Below are 14,772 nucleotides of genomic sequence, written 5' to 3'. Positions count from 1 at the left end.
TTGAAGAAGGGTGTTATTGGCTCAAGTTAAAATATATAAATTTTATTAAGAATCAAAAACATGAAAATAAAAATGTAATCTTACCAAAACATTACGTCTACAGAAAGAATGTATAAAAAAGGAATAAACATAAATTCTCTTCTAGCTGTACCTGAGTCATTGAGACAAAATTGGAACAGATACAGCCAATAAACTTAAATACATTTTTTTATAGTTAAGACAAAGGGCACCTTTCAAAGTTAAAGAAGCTTTGGTCAGAGCTACGCCTTGCTCTGCACTAGTAGTGCTGCACTAATTTGTCACCAAACCATGGTTGTGACAACTGAGCTATTACTGCACCACCGTTTGTTTTGCCATCAGAACCAACAGGGAAGGAGTAGTAACTCAGCCTAGAATCTGCACACAAATACTGCAACAAAGCCCCATGGGGACACACCATCATTCAGAGACTAGAGCACATGCTGTTAAACTGCATCTCATATGCCATTACAACATACTCAGAGGCTGACTTGTGATGAGGCACTTATGTAATTCTACAGTATTGGCTGATATGGTGCACAGAGCATGCTAGTCTGCATGCACACACTGAACATAGTCATGCCAGGGAATGGGGTGGTGAACGAAGGAACCAGCATTGAACACTTAAACCAGACTAACTAATATACTAAGGGAATACAAAGGGCAGGTAATCAAAGGAACAGGGTACAGGTGTGACAAGAAGGCAGGGAGGCTGAAGGAACAGGTAACCAAGAACTGAACTGAAACAGAAACTGGAGGACACAGAAGAACAACAACAACCTAAGACCTGGCAACCTAAGTATAAACAACGAACCCATAAGGAAACCTTGATTACAAAAGTAAACAAACCTAAACTAGACTAAACTAGACTAAACTAGACTAAACTAGGAGAGAGAACAAAATACCTAACATAATAAACACAGAGAAACCAAGGAAGATACAGAACTAATAATCACAATAACAATAATAATTAAAGCTGCAAGCAGCATTGAAGGCCCTCGCACCTCAGCGCAACTCGGCCTGTGCAACGATCGCGGGAGCCTGGCATCGCCGCCTGCGCATGAGCAACGAGGCTCCCATTCAATTCCACACATTGCCACTAGGAGGGACTGTGAGCGACATGTCATATTATCTTCGGACATGCAGAGTTCTCATCTGGCGAGAGGCATTCAAATTTTGGGGAAATCCGATCTTCCAGATGGAAGCGGCACTGAATTTTTTATTAGTGGGCAGAGCTGAAATGATGTCATGAACTGACTGTGGCAACATGTTCAGCATTGATCCCTAATGATGTATATTAAATTTCAAGTGGATCCGATGACGTATGAGGGAGATATAGCCCTTGAAGAATCCTAGGGGGCGCTATTGATCCAAATTTCAATGTAATCCAATAGAGCTGTTTGGGGGCTGACAAAGATCAACCATATTCAGTTAGGAGTGAATCGGACCTTCCATATGGAATCTATACTTATTTGTTTGTTTGTGGGCGGGGCTAACGTGATGTCATCAATTGACTGTGTGAACATGTCCATCATTAACTCTTGATCATGTATACTACATTTCAAGTGAATCCGATGATGTATGAGGGAGATATACCCCGTGAAGTGTCCTAGGGGGCGCTATTGATACAAATTTCAATGTAATCCAAAAGAGCTGTTTGGGGGCTGAAAAAGATCAACCATATTCAGTTTGGAATGAATTGGACCTTCAATATGGAAGTTACAGTCATTTGTTTATTACTGGGCGGGGCTGAAGTGATGTCATCAATTGACTGTGTCAACATGTCCATCATTAACTCATGATCATATATACTACATTTCAAATAAATCTGATGATGTATGAAGGAGATATAACCCTTGAAGTGTCCTAGGGGGCGCTGTTGATCCAAATTCCAATGTAATCCAATACAGGTGTTTGGGGGTTGTCAAAGATCAACCATATTGGGTTTGGAGTAAATCGGGCCATGCATGTGAAATTTAGAGCCAAACGTATCGCCATGGCATGACATCAGAGTTTGCCACGCCGCAACGGCCACACCCTCCAGCCAAACCAGTCAGTACTAGACACGAACTTAGACCATCATGTTATCTGTCACTTGGGACAGTTTCAGGTTGATTAGGTGAAGGGGATCAAACATGGACCACACTAAGGGGGCGGGGCTTCAATGATGTCAGCATTTGACCATTGAATATTGATCAGGGTGTCATATGGATCAATCCCAGAAGGTTTCATGTATCTGTGACTTTCCTTGTAGGAACTATAACAGTTTTGTGTTTCATGGCGAGAAGTCAGATTTTGAGGCTTAGCTACGGCCATATACTTTAATGTAGCCAAAAGCCTTTGATAACTTTTGATCCCCAGTGCCTTAAGACTATACTCATTTATTTTGAAGTGTCTAAGTTAAAAGCTGTAGGAGGAGTTCGCTCAGATATGAGGTGTGTAAATGAGAGAAAATGGTGGCTTTGATCCAAAATGGCCGACTTCATGTGGGGTTTGGACAATGGGTCCAAGAGACTTTTTTGTAGGTCCTGAGAAGTTACATGTGTGTACCAAATTTCATAAACCTCGGACAAAGCATGCCTTGGGGCTTGTTGTTTTAGTGCTTCTAGAGGGCGCTGTGGAGCAATTAGGCCACGCCTACCAATTATTTCACTGGATATCTGTAGGGGGCTGGACCAATATCAATCCTATTGAATTTGGTGCCTATCGGATCAAAAATGTGGAAATCAGAAGCAAACGTAAAGCCATGGCGTAACGTCGGGCTTCGCCGCACCGCCACAGCCACACCCTCCAGCCCAAACTGTTAGTACTGGAAACCAACTTAGACCATCTTGTTATTTGTTACTGGAGACGGTTTTGTGTTGATTAGGTGAAGGGGGTCAAATTTTGACCTTTCACAGTAAAACAATACACTTCCTGTTCTCAGTGGGCGGGGCTTAGATGATGCCAGGATTTGACCATTGAATATTGTTTGGGACCAGATGTGGATCAATACCAGAAGTTTCTCTGTGACTTTCCTTGTAAGAGCTATAACAATTTAATTTTTTTTGGCGAGTCATCAAACTTCGAGGCCTGGCTCTGCCCCCTCAACATGCTCAAAAAGTCAAAATTTTGATATATTTAGATCCCCCTTCCCTTCTGAGCAAACTGACCACATTTCAAGCCGATCGATCAAAATCTCTAGGAGGAGTTTGATCAAATATGAAGGCTATAAACGGCAAAAATGGGGTCAAAATCAAAACTTCAATCCAAGATGGTCGACTTCCTGTTTGGTGTAGGACATGGGTGCAAGAGAGTTTTATGTAGTTCTCGGGGAGTTCTACAAGTGTACCAAATTTCATAACTCTACGATAAAGCAAGGTCAATGCGGAGGCTTTTTTGAAAATTTCAAGGGGTCGCTGTTCAGCCATTTTTATTGCGACTTTTGCGAAACCCTTAAAATACCTAAATTTCACACACGACTGATGGCTCTGCCAGATTTGGTGAGTTTTTGAATAAGTTAAAGCCGCGAAAAAGGCAATTAATTTGACGCCTGAATGGAGCAATTACAATAGGCCCTTGCAGGCCTACCTGCTCGGGCCTAATAAAACCATTCTAAGTAAAGCAACACCAAGAGAATAAGGGCGAGAGAAAACCAGAACTGAAAGAAAGAAAGAAAGAAAGAAAATAATAAGAAATGCTACGATTACAATAGGCCCTCTCAGTTTTCCTGCTCGGGCCTAACAAGAACATCTGACTAAAGTAAACAAAACACAAAACCATAAGCAAAAGCCCAAAAAAGTCCAAACCCTGACACTATAATGCCAAAAAATTTTGTCTGTCTACTTTTACATGTACATGAACTTTGAAGTCATCCTATTCTAAATCTATAATGTCCAATTTGTTGGTGGACCACCGTTGCCAGCAATAGCAACTTTTAACTATTCTGTAAACATCTTGCACAAGGTGGAAGATGTTCATCCACCAATCCTCCCAAAGGTGTTGAAGAAGGTTAAGGACAGGACTCTCTGCAGGCCAGTCAACTTTCTCCACACCAAACGTTATACACCTGCAGCCATGGAAGTGATTGTAACACTGGATACACTGATTTAGTGGTGTGAACCAATACTTTTGGCAATATAGTGTATATTAATTCATTTACTTATTTTTGCAATGTGACACTGTTGAGGAACATACAGCTGGATTACAGATTTGACTACTTAAAAACTGGAAATGTGCTCTGTGAGTCTTTCCTAATAGCTGTTAATCTACTGATTTTATACTCTGTATTTAACCCTTATTTTCTATCTTACTTCACTGGTTTTGGCCAACAAGATGGGCCTGCAAAGGATAGTGAGGGGAGCTGAGAATGTAATTTGAGTGTCCTGACCATGTGTTCTGGATCTCTTTTAGAGCTGCTGTGGGAACAGGGCTTGGCATTCAGGCAAATTGTGCCACAACATCAGAGGCAGAACCCTAACACTGCCTAAAGCTTTTTCTGCCACAAGCTGGTAAGATGCTAAGCTGCTGTTAAGATTGTGCATTTTATGAGTTGTATGTGTATTTATTTAACTCTGCTTTCTTTTATGTATCTATTTTAGGATTTTTTTCACACCAGGATATTATAGATACCAGAAAAGCTTGTTTTGTTGTATGCTATTTAGTATGTGATGAAATCACAGTAATTTTATTTCATTTCATTATTTTCAAAATTCGGGGTATTAACCAGTTAACAGCCACATGGATTCTTTCTCAGACAGGATTCTTTCTCCAATGGTTACTATTACACTACAAATTATACTTATCAGCTACCTTCATGTGGGTTATTTTATTTGTATCATTTAGGACACCCTTTCACCTTCAAAACAACCCTAATTCATCATGGAATAGATTCAAAAAAATATCTGAAACATTTCTCAGACTTTCTGGTCCATATTGACATGATTGCATCTCACAGTTGCTGCAAATTTATCTGCTGCACATCCTTGATGCAATTCCTCCACATCCCAACGGTGCTGTATGGGACTGAGATCTGGTTACCGTGGAGGCCACTGAAGTACAATAAACGTTGCTGCCTTGTTCAACAAACACACTAAAAACTGCTGGGTAAGAAATAACCCAGTTTTTGGCTGGGCTCGTGCCTATCCTCAGCGGTCATTGGGTGAGATAGAGTACACCCTGGACAGGTCGCCTGTCTATCAAGGACGACACAGAAAAATACTGGACAATCATGCACACACCTAACTGTCATGTTTTGGGACTGTGGGAGGGAGCTGGAGTACCCAGCGAGTACCCACACATGCACAGGGAGAACATTTTAATTCCATGTCAAAAGGTCCCAGGCTAGGATTGGAACCCAGGACCTTATTCCTGAGAGGCAACAGTGCCACCAACAGCACTGTGCAACTCTAGAATAAACCAATAATGTATCATTAAGAAAAATAACGCTATCACTTTTAAACTCTTAGAGTTCCCAATTTATTTACTACGATTTATATATATATAATATACGATTTATATATTTACCGCTATCCCCAACACGAAGGCCAAGCCTGGCAACCATGCTCCTCTGGTCTCCCATCAACCCCCAGCAGAAAGACCGCCCAGCAACAAGCAGGGGAAACCTCCTTAAATTACCCAACATGCCAGGCAGCCGCCAGCCCACCATGGCGGCCGGAACTCGCAGGGGCCAAGGTTTTCTATTATATTGAACCAGTCTGTCCATTCTCCTCTGACAACAGAAGGGCATCTTTATCAAAAATCCCAGTACATCGTCCCTTTTCTGAAATACCCAGACCAGACCAGTCCATCATGCATCAACAACCAGACCATGTTCAAAGGCATTTGAATCCCCTTTCTTCCCTATTTTGATGCTCAGTTCAAACTTCATTAAGTTTCCTTCACCATGTCTATATGAGTAAATGCATTGAGATACTGCCTTGTGATTGGATTTGTTTGCAATTTGTGTCAACAAGCAATTAGAAAGATTTGATTGATATAAAGGCTGGTCAGTCCAATTTCGTTTTGTTCATAATTTTGCCAAAATACTTGTCAATATATGGACTGACTTGATGTGCTGCAGTACTCATTAGAAATGATTATGTTAAAATGTATTTGCATTTCAAGGCAAGACTATATTATTAAATTATCTAATGCAAAAACAGAAATTTGGTTTACCCTTCTTCTCATGCTAATATTTATATTTGTGTTCTACATGTGAAAGATTTGAGCAGTTCAGTATGTAGCTATCAGGATTAAGGGAGAATGTTTTTATAGATAACTAAGACGGCCTTTCTAATGACTTGTACATGGCATGAGGATATGTGACCCAGACACTGTCTTCCCATTAAACAGACAAGCCTCAGACCTCTCTGAGATATTATTGAGGATGTCTGCGTGGGGTTAGGGCATTATACAATATGTGGGAAACCACATATGGTTATATACCTTAGGAAAATAGCCAAACAAAAAGAAAAAAGAAATGCCTTGAAATTAGGATATAACTTAATTGATCATTTAGCAGTACCATGATAATGTCATCTAATAAATTGAGTGGCTATTGAGGAAAACACACCAGGTCAAAGTCTCTATTAACCTGCAAGAAACAAACTAAAGTAGAGCACACAGTGAGCCATCTAATGAACAAATTACCTCTTCCTTAACCTTTCACTTCATCTCTAAAAGATAAAATGCACAGAGTATAAATCCTTCTATTGTGGCACAAAAGAGAAAGAGCGAGTGACAAAGAGCATTCACCATAAAAACCGAGACATGCAAATCTTTGAATGCTCAAGTCAAACCCTGAAGTAGATGGGCTACAGCAGCAGAACATCAGACCAGGTATGATGAATGTGGATTTCAGCTTTGATTTGGGTCAGAATTTGGCACAACCAACATTAATGCAAAGATCAGTCCTGTCTTGTATCAATGATTTAGGCTGCTGGTGTTGTAAAGATGTGGGGGATATATTCTTGGCACACTTTGGGCACCTTATTACCATTTCAGCATTGTAGTGACAGTGTGCAAGTGTTCTGATAGCTACTTCCAGCAGGATAATGCATCATGTCACAAAACTCAAATAATTTCAAACTGATTTCTTATACAATGAGTTCACTGTACACCACTGGTCTTCACTGATCTCAATCCAATTTAGTACGTGGAACAGAACAGTCGCATCATGGATGAGCAGCTAGCATATGCACAGCAATTCTTTGAAGCTATCATGTCAATAATAAGCAAAATCTGCCTGTATAATTTATACAATGAAGAAATAAGCCAACTCTAAATGTAAAAGGGCATCACATTTATCACTTAAAACACAAATTTCAGTAGACAATAAATATAACTAGGATTGAACAAATCATAGATAGTTGTTCTGAGCTCATGTTGGAATGGCAAAGTCCACCAGTTAATGCTTGTGGAGTGGAGTGGTTGGGTGGTTGGGGGTGTTAAGCGTTGCCCAACTGCTCATGAAAATTCAGCTCCCTGATCTCTGGATCACTGCTTCTCTTTGATGTGCACCTGACAGAGCCACTGGAGAACTGTGCTGAATTCCAGTTTAAGACAGAGCTCAATGCATGTCTGTGAATTCCATTGATGTCTTAAACATTGTATGTGCACAGATAAAGTAGAAGAGGCAAAAATTTGATCAGAAAAAGTTTGCATCAAACTATTATAAGAGAGGAGGAGAAGCAGACTAAAAGAGATTGTTCAGAAAGAGACAGGGTCAGTATGTGGGTGTGAAGAGCCAGTTCTGGTGTCCTAAGGTGAAACCAGCTGTACATCCCATACACCCACCAGTCTTGAGAGTTCACAGAGAAGCGGTGTTTACCTCCTTGAGGCAACCCATGAAGTTGTTGCTAACTGGAGATCCAGGCAGGTCCGCTGTACTTGGGCTTCCTCCAACATAGAAAAAGTCATCCGAGCCTAGCATGGTATAATCTTCTTGTGTATATCCTGTGGTGGTCAGAATCCCATCCACGGATATGGTCACCTACACAACAAAGCACAGGGAAAGGACACGCTATAGGGAGGCAACATAAATTATGTAATGTTATTCCCTTTCTTTTTCTTTTTGTCAGTATCATATTTCCCAATGGGTCATATTCCCAAATCCATTTTCATGTCTGTTTTAAGTGTCCTTTTTTCTTGTTTTTTTTATTTTGTCCAGTTTGATTAGTTGGAAGACTTCAAAAGAATACTGTTTTAGTTACAAAGTTAGTAAACTGCCCATACTACTGTGTTAGTATTGCCTTCAGTGCAACTTAAAAGTACTTTAGCAGACACAAAAATGGTGTTAGTAAAGTGCTATATAGGTTAGTTCAACTCAACTGTTATTTTAAATTAGTACATTTAGTACTTATATAAATTAGATTACAACGTGCTGCTAGGTTAGAAAAGGAGCACATGCAATCACCTTTTTAGCATGGGAAAAAGGTTGGGAAAATAAGTACATGCATGTATTTGTCTTTTCCTTTTGTTTATGAGTAATCAAAAAGAAAATGTTTCCCAAATTCTTTATTTGGATACTGAATCATTATTTGTATGCCTGTCACAGTGTCACATACATGCAAAAGCTCATGGAAAAAGTTAATGAGCACTGCCAAATCACAAAAGAAAATGAAAAAAAGCACCAGAGAAGAAATGACAAACACAGCTCAAGTGTTACATTCATGTTGGCAAATGTGCAGTTTGACATTTCCAACATGTAGGCTAAAGAGGATGACATGCAAAGTGAATGGGGATACAACTGGCTGAGCCACAGAGCATCAGTCCAGCCAGACAGGAGGGCGTCCGCATTATCAACCACAGCTTGTTGCAAATGGCTCGAAAATGATGCTCCTAAAAAAGAGTGGGTAAACAGAAGTGGACAGAAAACAGGTGGAATAAACAGAGTGAAAACCAATGAATGAACCGAGAAATAAAACTAAAAGGACTTGAAAAGTAAGCAGAAGAGTACCAACCGCATTTTCCCTTTTTTTGTAAATGACGTCTACAGTAAAAAAAAAAAAAAAAAAAAGGAAAGAAACACACGGCAAACCCAAACTAAGAAACAATTAGAATGATATCTACCGAACAATGTAGTTTGTTTACCATAGCGTGTCCAATGCCTGAGTGCTTTGTGGAAAAGGGGGGAGAAAGGAAATTAAAAACTGTGAACAGAATAGCGATTGTTACTCAAATAATATATGATGGTCAATACTGTTAGTACATTGCTAAAGGACAAAACTCATACTGGTTAGTAGAATGGCACATTCCATGAATGATGTTAGTTTGTTTCCAAAGCATGTTAGTGACATAGAGGAAAAAAAAGGGCAAAATAAGTTTAACAAGAAAAAAGCTGACCAAGAAAAATAAGAAGAATGTCCCACAAGAGGAGCCAGAGCTCAGCCAAAGACTCCCTGAGAATCTCTTGGTAAAGTTGCACTTCTTTCTGTGCGTGCCCAGACAACTAAATTGCAGAAAAAAACTTTTGAGTGAAAAACCTAACGAAAGACGTGATTTAAAGACATCATATGGTTTCTAAAAAAGAATGCCTAAAGCGCATCACTTGACCCTCTTTAAGCAGTTCTATATTGAAGAGATTCAGAAAAGCCTTCTTCTTTTTTCTTTGTATTAATATTTATTAGCATTTCTTTGGTGTTGTTCAGTCTTCAGCAATTTCCCAATCCAGCGCATCAGACTTTCTGGCACTCACTTGATACTTTACCTTTCATTTGGTCTTACTGATGAACTTTAGGATCACTTTACTGCAATGAGACAAAGAAAAGAGGACCTGACAAGGAATGAGGAGGATGGATATTTTGATCCCCCATACAGCATGCACTCAGTATGCTCGGTCTTCCGAGTGAATGTTCAAGTTGGAACAATCCAGAGATTGGCCAACAACCAGAGTGCTAAGTCTGCAAATTAAGTTTTTTTGAATGGTGAAGTGAAGATAAACCTTTCACAGCAAGGGAGCAGGAACAAATATAGACATTTTTTTCCCTGGTGTTAATCTGATAACAGGTAATAGGTATAGAAAAAGATACAGCATTCTGTTTACCAGTAGCTGAATAGTCTGGCCAAACCTTTTGAATGATAAAATCACAAACTGTGCAAATGTTTAGACTTGTCATGTAGTTATGCCTTAATGATCCACAGAAAATGGTCATGTATGAGCAGAGGCAATTCCTTCAATTTTTCTACAATGGGGTATCCTTCAAATATTTTTCCTTTGTCATACTGTTTACTGCAGCATGCTAATACTGTATTTAATAACAATGACTACACTATACAAAAAGTGGCACTCCAATAATGTTGTTACAATTACAGGTCCTTCTCAAAATATTAGCATATTGTGATAAAGTTTATTATTTTCCATAATGTAATGATGAAAATTTAACATTCATATATTTTAGATTCATTGCACACCAACTGAAATATTTCAGGTCTTTTATTGTCTTAATACGGATGATTTTGGCATACAGCTCATGAAAACCCAAAATTCCTATCTCACAAAATTAGCATATTTCATCCGACCAATAAAAGAAAAGTGTTTTTAATACAAAAAACGTCAACCTTCATGTATCTTCATGTACAGTTATGCACTCAATACTTGGTCGGGAATCCTTTTGCAGAAATGACTGCTTCAATGCGGCGTGGCATGGAGGCAATCAGCCTGTGGCACTGCTGAGGTCTTATGGAGGCCCAGGATGCTTCGATAGCGGCCTTTAGCTCATCCAGAGAGTTGGGTCTTGAGTCTCTCCACGTTCTCTTCACAATATCCCACAGATTCTCTATGGGGTTCAGATCAGGAGAGTTGGCAGGCCAATTGAGCACAGTGATACCATAATCAGTAAACCATTTACCAGTGGTTTTGGCACTGTGAGCAGGTGCCAGGTCATGCTGAAAAATGAAATCTTCATCTCCATAAAGCTTTTCAGCAGATGGAAGCATTAAGTGCTCCAAAATCTCCTGATAGCTAGCTGCATTGACCCTGCCCTTGATAAAACACAGTGGACCAACACCAGTAACTGACACGGCAACCAGACCATCACTGACTGTGGGTACTTGACACTGGACTTTTGGCATTTTGGCATTTCCTTCTCCCCAGTCTTCCTCCAGACTCTGGCACCTTGATTTCCGAATGACATGCAGAATTTGCTTTCATCCGAAAAAAGTACTTTGGACCACTGAGCAACAGTCCAGTGCTGCTTCTCTGTAGCCCAGGTCAGGCGCTTCTGCCGCTGTTTCTGGTGCAAAAGTGGCTTGACCTGGGGAATGCGGCACCTGTAGCCCATTTCCTGCACACGCCTGTGCACGGTGGCTCTGGATGTTTCTACTCCAGACTCAGTCCACTGCTTCCGCAGGTCCCCCAAGGTCTGGAATCGGCCCTTCTCCACAATCTTCCTCAGGGTCCGGTCACCTCTTCTCGTTGTGCAGCGTTTTCTGCCACACTTTTTCCTTCCCACAGACTTCCCACTGAGGTGCCTTGATACAGCACTCTGGGAACAGCCTATTCGTTCAGAAATTTCTTTCTGTGTCTTACCCTCTTGCTTGAGGGTGTCAATAGTGGCCTTCTGGACAGCAGTCAGGTCGGCAGTCTTACCCATGATTGGGGTTTTGAGTGATGAACCAGGCTGGGAGTTTTAAAGGCCTCAGGAATCTTTTGTAGGTGTTTAGAGTTAACTCGTTGATTCAGATGATTAGGTTCATAGCTCGTTTAGAGACCCTTTTAATGATATGCTAATTTTGTGAGATAGGAATTTTGGGTTTTCATGAGCTGTATGCCAAAATCATCCGTATTAAGACAATAAAAGACCTGAAATATTTCAGTTAGTGTGCAATGAATCTAAAATATATGAATGTTAAATTTTCATCATGGCATTATGGAAAATAATGAACTTTATCACAATATGCTAATATTTTGAGAAGGACCTGTATTCTTTTTTACATATTGTTATTTATACAAATCTATATCAATTTGTAAAGTTTATCTCTGCTGCAACAAAGACTATTGTATTGTATTCTATTGTTAAGTCAGCAGCAAATTAGACAACTATTTTTTGTAAAAATGGAAATAACTTCTCAAACTTACTCATAGATGGGTAGGAGGGAGGCAAGTACAGGGTCGCTAGAGTGTACTAACAATCAATTCTGAAAGTGAAAAAGTAGAGTTTCTAGGGTTGCAGGCTATCAGCAAAGCATCTATTGCAGTATTGGTCTCAATGCTAATGTTTAGCCAGGTGTTGTAACTCAGAGGTGTTTAGCCTCTGAGTTTTCTTCACTGAAGACCTATAGAATTGACTTGGTCTCATTGAGATCATATCCCAACTGCATACTCCAAGTACTATGTTAATAAGCTCTTACCTTGAAGAAAAGCAACACTGAAGAAAGGTTTGCATCAAGCAACAGGTGACAAGAAAACAGAAAAGAACGGTGGGTTTCTCAACTAAACTTTTGTTTCTTTAAGTGTGTTGATGTGTTGATGCCGACATGCTAAAAACTGCTGGGTCATTTCGTCTACCAAAATGCTACTGGGAAAGAAGTTGGATAGTTTTAACAAAATAAACAAAACTAACTCAACAAAGCCAGTTTGTTGAGGTAGAGAAAAGACCACAAGGGATCTTTTCATTTTCAACAAACCACCAATTTTAACTTTACAAGGAACTTCCTATGACGTCAGCTCCAGGAAAGGAACCTCAAATTTCATTGTACAGTTTGACACTGTTCAATAAGGATATTGTGATTTATTTTGGCTGATTTATACCCAATAAGGATTCTAATCCAAGATGATTATGCTTGCTCTCTTAAGATCTTAAGACCTTTGTTAGAAAACTATATTCCCCAACTGGCTTAATAAACTGAACTTGACTGTATTGCATTACGAGGTAGATTAAATTCAAAAAGATGTAACTAGAGAATGAGTTTATTCACTTAAGATAATATTAGTCTTTTACCTGCTGAGTAGTCAGCAGAAGCTAGTGTTAAATTCTATGTTGGTTTGTGTATATCCCAGCAGTTTGAAGTGTGTAAAGAGTCTGCCTCTAACATATTGACAGCTGCATCCTGACACCATATATTACCAGTTTGTCTGGTACAAATCAGACATAATACATTTGATTGTTTACCAACCAAAGCTCCTTGAACTCTGGGGGCTTCCTACTATGCATGAAATAAGCTACTGGAATGACTCCGTTTACTGCCTGTCTTTCTCGCTCATCAGCTCTTGACGAACATTAGATGAGACTGAAGTGTGTTAATAATGAGTTAAATGGACAGTTTAACAATTTGCACCAATACAACAACTATTACAGCTATAACAATTTTCTGTTTATAGCTAAGAAGTCTTATTGTATTGTTTTTGCAAACATTCCTTCAGACGTGGGTCCATTAAAGTGAAATTGCAAAGATCCCATTAGGAGGATCCCCTTCTTTAAAGGTTTTAATTCTACAATATAGAAGATCGCATTCTTTCATTGGGCTATTCAATGTACTATAAATACATCATTTGTTATTGTACAACAACTTCAAAAGAGACAAAAAAATGTATATTTGTAACAGAAAAATAAACCAGTAATGAAAATCTTCTTTGTCTATCTCCCAAAAAACCTGAGTTTTTTAGAGAATTTACACTATTCTGGCCAAATGCCCACTTTAACCTGAAAAAGACAGAAACACATAAATTATTGTAGTCTTGATTTAAATCTAGATGTACCTGCTCTCTTGTGGTGCTGTTAAGGTCTTCACCGTAAAAAACCACGATCAAATTAAGCAATCCCAATAGGTTTTGGGAAGAATCTATTTTATGATGGTAATGATTTAAGTGCATTTATTTTGATTAATTTAGCTAATCTCTTTATCACCATTTGTACTGTTACCTGACGTAGATTCCTTGTTACTTTGACATCATGCCAATCATTGTCATTAAATTTCCCATTGACCGGCTCCACAAGAGCTTCAAAGGCTCCAGACCCCAAATTAATGACAAGTGACACAGCCCCGTTTTTCAGCGCCAGGTTGACGTAATCAGCAGATTTGCCCGTGTGCAGCATTAGTCCGTTCCTCTGTAGGGTTTTGAATGACAATGTGATTTCATCACTGCTGCTTTGAATCGGGTTCAAGGATAAGTCGTAGCAGAAGAACTCAGATCCTTTGAAGGTTGCAACATATTCTTCTTTTCCTGAGGAGACAAGAGAAAGAGAAATGTGTTTCATCAATGTTGTGGCCTCTTGGGGGCTTATTGGGAAGCTGTCTAAAATGGACAGAATGCCTTGAAATGTTGGTCTATTAAATCTGCTGAAACTGGAGTACATGGGGCCTGTACAACAGAACAGAGATTAATATTTTAGCAATGCTGGTGATTTCAGTGTCATATTCATGCAGCAGTGACTTCTCATCATTGCTGCAACCTATTCTGGAAAATTAACACGTAAGAAGCTTGAGATAAACTGACACACATAAAATCAGTTCCTACTGACCAATCAAATCATGCTCCAACAAAATCAGCGTATGAACATATATTTTTTTTCTTTTTACTCAAAGATAAAATAGGATGCTTGACTTATACTCAGAATCATCTGTATGAAATATATCAGCAAAGATGTATCCTTATGTAGCCTCAAATAGAAGCCAAATTGACCAATTCTTGCTAAACTCCAACTTACTTTTTTTCCCATTATCTCACAAAGGAAGAGAAACTCTGAGGGTACACAACATTGTATGTGCCAAACTGCATAACTCTGTGCCCGTACATACAGGTCCTTCTCAAAATATTAGCATATTGTGATAAAG

General features: G+C 39.3%; 1 protein-coding gene across 4 annotated transcripts in view; it reads right to left on the bottom strand.

The window, feature by feature from the left end:
- Window positions 1–14,163, bottom strand: part of LOC124859406 (neurexin-1a) — a 250,549-nt gene extending 236,386 nt beyond the window's left edge. For 3 of the 4 annotated variants that reach the window (XM_047352171.1, XM_047352174.1, XM_047352172.1), the window contains exons 1-3: window positions 13,860–14,163; window positions 9,091–9,114; window positions 7,829–7,990 (exon numbers count right to left, since the gene is read on the bottom strand). In XM_047352171.1, the coding sequence (XP_047208127.1) occupies window positions 7,829–7,990; window positions 9,091–9,114; window positions 13,860–14,033 (360 nt within the window). In that variant the 5' untranslated portion in view covers window positions 14,034–14,163. The remainder of the gene's footprint in view (window positions 1–7,828; window positions 7,991–9,090; window positions 9,115–13,859) is intronic. The other variant, XM_047352173.1, reaches the window with a different exon arrangement.
- Between the last annotated feature and the right edge of the window lie 609 nt (window positions 14,164–14,772).

Source organism: Girardinichthys multiradiatus, chromosome 22, assembly GCF_021462225.1.
Source record: "Girardinichthys multiradiatus isolate DD_20200921_A chromosome 22, DD_fGirMul_XY1, whole genome shotgun sequence".
In the NCBI taxonomy this organism is placed as follows: domain Eukaryota; kingdom Metazoa; phylum Chordata; class Actinopteri; order Cyprinodontiformes; family Goodeidae; genus Girardinichthys; species Girardinichthys multiradiatus.
Note: the sequence above shows the minus strand (reverse complement) of the source record. Positions and strands in the feature narration are given on the sequence as shown.